Source organism: Malaclemys terrapin, chromosome 3, assembly GCF_027887155.1.
Source record: "Malaclemys terrapin pileata isolate rMalTer1 chromosome 3, rMalTer1.hap1, whole genome shotgun sequence".
In the NCBI taxonomy this organism is placed as follows: Eukaryota; Metazoa; Chordata; order Testudines; family Emydidae; genus Malaclemys; species Malaclemys terrapin.
In genome coordinates, this window is record NC_071507.1 from 107,034,046 (window position 1) to 107,044,401 (window position 10,356).

Here is a 10,356-nt window from a genome sequence, read left to right on the forward strand (position 1 = left end):
TAGCCTAAGCTGCTGCCCATGCTACCATGACCATGCTGCTGTTTTTCGCACATGAGCTTGATCAGAACTAGTGTGTGTACATCTGCCTGAGCTGAGTAAGATTTGGGGAGAGAGAGTGAAACAGCAGGCTTTCCGGTTGTGCTCTCTTCTCTCCTTCATGAAAATTCAACAGTAAAGAATGGGCGCTAGAGGCCTGTGAAGACTCCAGGAGGAAGAGCAGGCAGTAGAGTCCTCTGCCGTGGAAGACTTCAGACCTTGGGTGGAGGAAGTTGCAAGCCACATTGAGCCATTCCTTCCCACTCCTAAGAGGAGTTCTTGTGATAAAGGAGTGTCCCAGTCCTATTAGAGTAGAGGAGGTTTATGGATGTGAAGTGCAAACTGGGCTGACACTCACTGGTTTCATAGAAAACTAGAGAATTTTGCATGAATTCACTGTGAGTTTTGAGTCTGTCCGAACCCTAACCTCCAAACAAACCTGAAGAGATTTGGACCACTTTGAACAAAATCTGCAAGGCTAGGTTAACAAAACCTCTATGAAGTGAAGCAGGCAGCTTTTTCACTAGTTAAGGGTGTGATGGGATGACTCCTCAGTATTCTTTAGTTACTAATTCAATATCTGAAATAAATTTAATCCCTTACAGACTATGTGCATTTTAAGATTCATTCAAGCAAAGAATCATAACCCGTTGTTTTTGCCAAACACCTGAAAACTGTCTTTGTTTGCAAGGAGTTGTTAAAGCAGGGGGCTGTTTCCTTGTTTTTAACCACATAGGAGTGAACACTTCATGGCTGATAGACATTCTTTTTTCAGACTGGGTATATTCTCTCCTTATTCAGGAAGCTGGTGGCTTTTCAATGTACATGTGTTAGCCCCATTGTCTTTCTTCTTTCTACCTTCCTGCTTGTTTTCTTTTGCAGATGTCAGCAGTCATCACCAAGTCAGGGGACCTGAAATTTATCTCAGAGCATGACACAGATATAGACTCACCTGTGACACAGTAAGCAACAAATCATTCAAAGCAATTTGCAGTGTTACTTCTACAACTGCTCTTAGGAAACTGAGATATTGTCTGGGGGGGGGGGAGGTTGTTTTGTTCTTTTAAGCGAGACAGCAAAAAAAGAAGTTAAATTTAGGATAATTGGTCTAGAGAAGTGTTTAAGAAAAATAAAGTGAAAAGGAAATAATGGTTTGTTGTACTTTTTTGCATAGGTATGTTACAGAGATACTGTAAGGAATATAGTGTAAGGGAATTGAGCTGTAATCCAGAGGTGCAGGATTGCCATGAAACATCCCTCAGCTCTTTTGATTAACCCATATTGTTATGAGCTGCCAACTACTTTTTGCACCTTCTAAGAATTAATTAATGTAAATTGAATGAGGTTGTCACATGTAAGGAAGACAAGCCAGCCAGCATCTTTACATTTGTATTTTAAGTGTGTGTGTGTGTGTGTGTGTGTACACATATATATGTAACTATACAATGTGTGAAACTTTGAAATAAATAAGATCTAAACATTTTGCACAAGGTCTTCCATATGAATGCTTAAATACTTGTTTTTCCATGTCATCTTCATGTTATCCTAACCATTATTTGAATTATTTGCATTCATTTATTTTTGAAGAATACCTAGAAAATACTTGCGTTCCTTGTCATTAAAGAGCTGATCATATAATAACCTATCCTTGAGTGTTAGAGATGGTTTTATATCTCTAATTTTAACCATGTCTCAAAACCCTCATTGCTAAGGTTCCATCTTTGTGTCTAGATTCAGAAATAAATGGTGAAGGGAAAGTTTGCTTAATGCTCATGTGCCATAAGAAAGGGGGCTGTAAAACTACACCGTGACACAATATGAGGTTGCATTTTGAGCATAATTGTATTAACAGGATTGTGTTCAAGAAGAAAATGAATGGTTTAGTAGGAGTACACACAAACTTGATGCAATTTTTTAAAAACAGGACTCGGACCACAGTATGACAGGACTGCATAGTTAAAACTTCAGTAAAGGTGATTTTTTTTTTTTAGCGTCTTCAAAGTAGTGTAGGAGTAGGGATTTATAAAATATGGAATTCACAAAGAATATGATCTAATTCAGGGTTTGGGGAGCATTACTAGGTATAAAATGTTCATTTAAATGAGAAATAAACACGTCATGAGAGTAGGTCACATTAGCAATCTGGTTCAGATGCTGGATCCTATGAGGGAAATAAAGAGCCTAAGAAACCTTTCAACTGCAATTCAGAAAGACGTTGGATGCCTGAGTCATCGGAATTTAAATTCTAGCAGTCCCTCTTCCTGCGCAGCAGGGAGTAGGAGTGTCACAGAGATGCCACTCCAAACATGAGAGGGACTGAAGGACATGCTACTCAAGAGGGGGGAAAGACAATAACAGAAAATGTGGAAATGGCAAAGGTTCTTAATGACTTCTTTGTTTCTGTTTTCACCAAGAATGTTGGTGGTGATTGGATGTCTAACATAGTGAATGCCAGTGAAAATGAGGTAGGATCAGCATCTCAGACAGGGAAAGAACAAGTCAAAAATTACTTAGACAAGTTAGATGTCTTCAAATCACCAGAGCCTGATCAAATGCATCCTAGAATACTCAAGGAACTGACTGAGGAGCTATCTGAGCCATTAGCAATTATCTTTGAAAAGGCATGGAAGACGGAAGACAGAAAAAGGGCAAATATAGTGCCCCTCTATAAAAAGGGAAATAAGGACAACCTGGGGAAATACAGACCAGTCAGCTTAACTTCTGTATCCGGAAAGATAATGGAGCAAATAATTAAAAAATCAATTTGCAAACACCTAGAAGATAAAAAGGTGATAAATAACAGCATGGATTTGTCAAGAACAAGTTGTGTCAAATCAACCTGATAGCTTTCTTTGACCGAGTAACAAGCCTTGTGGATAGCGGGTATATCTTGACTTTAGTAAGGCTTTTGATATTGTCTCGCATGACCTCATAAACAAACTAGGGAAATACAACCTAGATGGCGCTACTATAAGGTGGTTGCATAACTGGTTGGAAAATCGTTCCCAGAATTACCACTTTCAGCTGCAGTATAGATGTACACTTAGGGTAATTCCACATGACAATCAGAGGTGTGACTGCAGTTTGAGTAGTTATCAGTGGTTCACAGTCATGCTGGAAAGGCATAACAAGTGGGGTCCTGCAGGGATCGGTTCTAGGTCAGGTTCTGTTCAATATCTTCATCAATGATTTAGATAATGGCATAGAGAGTACACTTATAAAATTTGCCGATGATACCACGCTGGGAAGGGTTGCAAGTGCTTTGGAGGATGGGATTAAAATTCAAAATGAGCTGGACAACCTGGAGAAATTGTCGGAAGTAAATAGGATGAAATTCAATAAGGACAAATGCAGAGTACTCCACTTAGGAAGGAACAATCAGTTGCGCACATACAAAATGAAAAATGATTGCCTAGGAAGGAGTACTGCAGAAAGGGATCTGGGGGTCATAGTGGATCACAAGCTAAATATGAGTCTAACATCATGGGGAGAGCTGCTTTTGAGCCTAAAACAACATTCTTCTCGAGCTCCTGTGCCATGAAAGAAACAGGAAAGCAGCCAGTTGTGCATGTAAATATAGCTGCAAAGAAAGAGATAGAGAAGTTATTCCACACAAAAATTCCCATTGTAGACGAGTTCAGTCATAAGAGATAAGAACACAGGCAGGATTCAGGAGATTGATCTGTGGGTCAGAGTCCTTGAAAATACAATATCTGGACTGGATGCCAAGATTCATGATCTCTTAAGACAGCAGTGCCTACCTTATTGAGACAGCACGGAAGGATAATGTCGTTCATTCATTTCCTATTGTTCTTCGACTAGCCCCTGCATGTTCCCACTCATGGGATGTGCTGGAGTGCAGCTCCTGAGGTGGAACATTTCAGAACAGTTTCCTCCAGAGCGCTCTCATGCCCCCTCCTCCCTGCCTTCACTGTTCCTAAATATTCTGAGCGGGAGGCTATAAAAAGGAGTCATGGCATTCCAGCCACCTCAGTTCCTTCCAAACACAGCAGCAGAAAGACCAAGAAGCTCTCCAGATTGATCCATCCTCTTTGAGGACTCAGTGCCCTAGATAGATTTTTTTTTAGTTAGGATTAATATTAGAAATTTTAGCTTATTTGTTTTCTTTTTTAAAAGTATTTATTTTTTTAGTTTTTATTAGTTCCAACACCTCAGTTCAGGTGTCTGTGGCAGGTCTGAAGAGGAAGAGACCAGGATTTAAGAGTTGTGCCTCTTGTTGTGCTGTATTCCCACTTTGAATGCCCATACCAGGTGTCTGGCTTGCTTGGGGGAAGGAATGCTCTCCTGCATGGTACACAGTCTGCAGCATCTTCATCCTAAGAGCTCACAAAGAGTGTCAGAGCCAGCACCAAGCCTTAGTACTGCTGGAGGCGCTAGCAGCCAAACCCTACCCACGTCTGTGAGTGCAGAGAGGCCTGTGTCAGCTCCTACCCCTTCAGGCAATAAAAAGCTCAAGATGCTGCTGAAGGTACTGTCAAAGGATCCTAAGCCATCAGATCCCAGTTCAAGACACAAATGGAACCCCATATGTGTTAGCAGAGACAGTCATAGTGGGAGCACCCCTTCATATCCAGTACCTCTGTTCCAGATAAGATTATGGTGCAAGTATGGCACCTGTTAGCAGGGCGGAGCACCATTCCCAACCCCTCTTGGATCCTTAGGTCAGTTATGAAAACACCCTGGGCCAAAGGTTAAGGCCATGGCACAGTGCAAATGCCTATAGAAGTGTCATCCCCCTAATGCAACAACCATATCAGTTCTGGATCTTGGTTGTGACTCCTTGCTGCCATCAACGGAGATCAGATCCTCAATCTAACATTGAAATAGATTGTGACAGATAGGTTAAATTACCATTTCTGTTCACAAGAAAGCATATCAGGGCAAATGCTACATAGATGCTCTACACAGTTCACATATATACAGACCATGCTCTTACCCTAGTAGGTACTATGGTTGGGAACCTGAAGCAAAATATTGGCAGGACTGACAATTCCCTCCTTGTGCCAGATGAACTTACTGGTCCTCACCCAGGTGTTATGGGGATAGTGAACACACTTGTCCTTATAGGCACCAGTCCCCTCCTAGAGGTCAGGGGAAGCTTCATACATTGAATCTTCTGCTCCCATATAAATCTGCATCACTGGGCTATCAGGACCACTTCCCATCAGTAGTTCCAGAAACCCTTTCAGAGGAAGAACCAATGGGACCCATGGAATTCCAGGACACACATCTAGAGCCTGCTGATGAGACCTTTCCTGATGATAACGTAGAAGTTGCTTCAGCATCTTCCCCATCAGAAGATGTCATTCAGTTTCATGAACTGTTGGTCACAATGGCTTCAACTTCACCTCTCAATTGCAGGAGTGTGAAGATATGCTACATGAAATGCTATATACATTTACAAAACATTATGCAGTAGACCTAGCCTCCCATTCAGATGCTCACTTTGGTACAATGGTACTTCAGTCATTATTTAATTAGGACACCACGTCCCACCTTCCTCACATGTCAGAACTGCATATCAAATTATTCCATGAGTGGGGATGTACACAGGCCACTAGAAGAAGAGGAAAAAATGAAGGTCACTCACCTGGAACTGGAGATCTTAAAGATGGCCCTGCACATCCACAGTCCCTGCCTACCTTCCTATTTTCCCCAAAGTCCTAATGTAATCTTGGACCTGAGGAGGAGGTGGTGGAAAGAGTTGTGGTGGCCAGATTACCTTGCCCCTTTTTTTATAGCCTCCCGCCCAGAATGTTCAGGATCAGTGAGGGTGAGGGTGCTCCAGCAGGCACTGCTGTCGAACATTTCGTGCTCGGAGCCATAGGCACCAATTCTGTGGGTGCTCTGGGGCTCAAGCACCCACTGAAAAAAAAAAGGGGGGGGGAGTTCTCAGCACCCACAAGCCACCAGTAGGTGGCATGAGTATATACATGGCGCTCAGTGAAGGCGAAAAGCACCCACTGGCAAAAACAAAAGTGAGCGCCTGTGCTCAGAGCTGCACTGCCAGTACATCCCAGGGGTTTGGATGTGCACAGTTCATCTCAAAAGAACTCTGTTTACAGGAGAATAGCCTTCATTTCTTCAGCAAGACTACCATTTGAAGGGCTTGCATATGAAAGCTTATTGCACTAGAGCAGTATCTCCAACATCAACTATTTTTCTGCCTTGCAACTTCCAGGGCAGCTCCATGAAGCTCTTTATGTACTTTGGACTTCAGTCATCCATGCTTATTATTTATTCATGTGTACTGTGGTAGCACTTGGAGTCCTGGTCATGGACCCAGACCCCATAGTGCTGAGCACTATGCAAACACAGATCAAAGAGATGGTCCCGGACCCAAAGAGCTTACAGTCTAAACTAAGTCATTATTTAAGTAAGGTTCCATCAACTTCTGCCCAGAACAGAGAGTCCATGACTTTGCCTTGATGAGGGTTGCAGCACTATAATGCACTCAAATTCCTGCTCTATTTGGGGGTCTGCAGATGGCCATCACAACCCATAATTGGGTGGCAGCAGTTGGGGAGGGTATATAAGGAAATTGACTTGATTCATGATGTGTTTGCAGCTTATGTGAAGTGCCCAGTCCATTAGTGGAAATGAAAGCAGCTTGCATTTCTGTAAATACATCCTAGTTCAGATACTTTAAATGATCAATTGAGTTACTCCACTTTGCATGATTTTCCTAGAGTGGGTGAATGAATAAATAAACCAGGAATCTCTCTCTGACTGGAATATTGTGGAAATCAAAGTTGGAGGATGAAAAATATTCTGTAATGGCTCTTTGGAGGAGGCCAGAGGGTTGGTAATTTGACATTTTTAAATAATTAAACTTATTGATTACTCAAGGCTCTAGTTAGTTTTAAAAATCATAGGCAGCTGTCATCAAACAGGACTGTTAGAACATATGTTGCAAAGCAAACCAGTGGATTTGGAACAGAGACCACCATACTTGGATCTAGTGCTTTTGTCTGTTTTGGTTCTGCAGTAGCCCAGTAGTACTTTCAGCTGTTTCACCACTATACCCAGGGGGGAAAGGCAGACAATTGTTTTAGCATGTCAGCTGTGGGTGGAAATAGCTCTAAACTTTAGCTAATTCTGTATGTTTCTTATCCTCCTTCTCTCCCCCTCCCCAATAGAGTTACAAAGAAGAAGAAAAGGATACTGAAGAATGAAACAATGGAAAATCCGCCAAATTTAATGGCTCTTGACACCCCTGTATCATCAATTACCACTAACGGTGTTGAAAACAAACCTAGAACACATGGGTTAGAACTGAAGAAGAAGAAAAGAGCAGTGAAAAACTCAAGTGCAAGTGGAAAGACAAATGTTGCCTTTGAACCTGATAGTTGAAGTGTCATAAATGAAGTAATCATTTAACTCCAGATATAGGTGTTGCATTCAGAATATTATATGCAAAAAAATGGATTTGAATGGGATTTATGCTGAAATGATAATCTCACTTTCAGGATAAAAAAAAATTGAAAACCAAAACATTAAACATAGACAAACACAAAATTCCCCCATACTCCTTTCAAGACATGCCATGTGGTCTGGAACCTGATTCTGCAAGGAACCTGGCATCTCCAGCTCTTACTGAGGTTAACGAAACTTGAGTATCCAGCACGTCACAGGATTGGGCTCCTGGACAGTTCAAGCCTGAAGTTTGACTTTCATATTTCCCAAGAGCAGCATTTACAGATGCATTCTGAAATAATCTAAGTCCCAATTCTGCTACTTTTCTCATGCTGACTAGAATTTTACTGTTGGAAAGATTCCCATTGACTTCAATGGGCGTTGGATCCAAGCCATTTTTGAGCATGAGCAAAGGTGGTAGAGTGAAGTCCAAAATTGTTAGTACTCTGTGACCTAAAATGAAACAAGCTTGACCAGGATAGAAGGTTTCGTGTTAGCAATTTTGATTTTCTTGCATGTAAAAAGACAGACAGTATTCTGTATTTAGCATGTGAGCACTCTGAAAGAATCTTACACAGGTCTACATGAAAACATACACTTTTTATGTCTTCCTGTTGTTGAGTATTCACTTTGGACTAGATTTTGCAATCCTTGTTTATATTGGTGAACACCTACTCATGCAAGTAAATTGACTTCAGTGGAACTACTTGTAGATAAAGCTCACCAACATGAGTATGGATTGGAAAATTCATCTTTTTGGTACATCGATTTTTAAAATGAAGGCTTTTTATAAATATATAAATGTGCACTAAAACTTTGTAAAACTCAGTTTTTGCTGCACTCAGAGCAGCATTGCCAAATATATTTTACTTTATTTTGAAGAAATGTTTCATATCAAAATGGGTAGTTTATTTTATGCTGTGTGTAGTATTTATTTCCTTTATATGTTTAGTTTATCTCTTTTTTAAATTAATAGCACTATGTTGTGAACCATTATTAATTATTTCAATAACTTCTTACAATACTATCATTTTACATTTGACATTAAATGAAATACTTTCCATCAGTTAATGCTGGTATTTTTTTCTGACTGATGGCGTCCAGTTTATTTTTACTCTGCTAGGAAAATCTTCCCCCTCCCCCTCTGAAGCAATAAATAACATAAAATTAGAAAACCCTTATTTAGTAGACAAGGCACTTGATTCCATTAAAAAAAGAAGTGAGAATAACCATGTTGGGCACTGATGTGTGAAATGCACCCAGATGCAAAGGACTAGTTGCCATATATTCTAGTATCATCCCTGCACATGTTTTGAAGGCATAAAAATATGTAAACATGTTTCTGTTGGGTAAAACTCCCCAGGAAAAAAATCCTTTATTCAGGGGCATTGTTAAGGGCTCTGTTTGCCCAGTGCGTGTGTGTATGCAAATCCCATATTCTCCTAAACTGGAGTTACATGTGTGCACTGGGGTGATAATGAACTCCTGTGTGTGTTTCCCTAGCCATATATTATAAAAGCATATTATTCCGGTGTAGTGAAACTGCTTAATATTTTAGCCTGGCTTCTTGTCTAGCTGCTGTTGAAATACAGCCCAGCTGCTACTTCAGTGAGGAGTGTGGGATTTAATGTTTTATGAAAGGAAAACGTCAGCATCTTATGACTTTAAAATGCCATCGGTCACATTTAAAGATAAGGGCAAAGCATGACATCAGGCTACACGTCAGGGCGAGTGGAGCCGTAGCCAAGAGCTGGGTGCTCCAGCCTAGTAAAATGTTAATTTGGCATTGTGGATGCTGAAGATAAAAATAACACTTCACATACACACCAGAGAGAAATGGTAGTTCTAATCAAAGGCACAGTGCCTCCTTTCATGCTTGCGAACTAGGGCTCCAATTATGTTCACTGCTCTGAAGCTGAACAGAGCTGCTTTGCCACACTTTCCAAATTGAGAGAGGAGAGGCAGAAGACACGTCTTTCAAGGCACAGTTCCAAATAACAGTTAAGCAGAGAAATCAAATAAAAGACCCAACATGAACATTTATGGAGTTGAAAATATACTTTAAAAACTGTTTTGTTACTATTCTCATTATTACAGAATCACTGGCTTTATTTGCATTATCCTTTTCTCCCCGCCTCATGGAGGTTAGATTCTTTTACTGCTTTGTATTCCTTCAGTGCAGTGTGAGAGCGAACTGCATTTACTTCAGAGGAAATGAGAAAGAACAAAGATCTGCATTTAACAAAACAACACTTCTGAGCCATTTTCAATATCCAAATTAGGAGATTCAGATTAAGATTATTATTAATCTTTTAAAGTAGTACGTATCAGGAGATAATATCAAGGACTTGTAGTTTTTACCTGTGTTTAGAAATGTAGCTAATACATTATGTAAAAAAATCTCATTTTTCCTTTCAGTGGTGTTGAAGTCTGAGAAATGGGAATGCTTTTTTCCCCCCCGGCATTCATATTATGTTTTAAATATACGTACAACCATCGAAGAATAAGTTTTCTATTTGTCAAGTCAATTTGTAGTAGCAAGGGGATGGTTTAGTAAACTAATCTTGGAAATGAAACTTTGTCTCCTTGTGTAGCATGGTGCCTTTTTCATGATAATGCAGCACACACACACACACAAAAAGTTATAAAAAATGGTGAACTTCACACACTTGGTGGCAACTTTCTAGACATTTAGAGGGACTAAATTTTAATTTGGGGGAGGGGGATTTCAGAATGCATACTGCACAAATGATCGGAAAAAAATTTCCTCCTCCCCCCCCTTTTTTTTTTTTTAAGAGCTGCACATTAAACATCTCAAAATGTGAGTGAGCTGAGACCTTGTTCACTAAGCTACTGCCCAGAATGGCAGAGTTATAAATACCT

At 40.3% G+C, this 10,356-nt stretch overlaps 1 protein-coding gene across 3 annotated transcripts in view; it reads left to right on the forward strand.

The window, feature by feature from the left end:
* AHI1 (Abelson helper integration site 1) overlaps positions 1-10,049 on the forward strand; it is a 185,800-nt gene extending 175,751 nt beyond the window's left edge. For all 3 annotated transcript variants that reach the window (XM_054024126.1, XM_054024127.1, XM_054024128.1), the window contains 2 exons: positions 919-998; positions 7,197-10,049. In XM_054024126.1, coding sequence (XP_053880101.1) covers positions 919-998; positions 7,197-7,410 — 294 coding nt within the window. In that variant the 3' untranslated portion in view covers positions 7,411-10,049. The remainder of the gene's footprint in view (positions 1-918; positions 999-7,196) is intronic.
* The last annotated feature ends 307 nt before the right edge of the window (positions 10,050-10,356 follow it).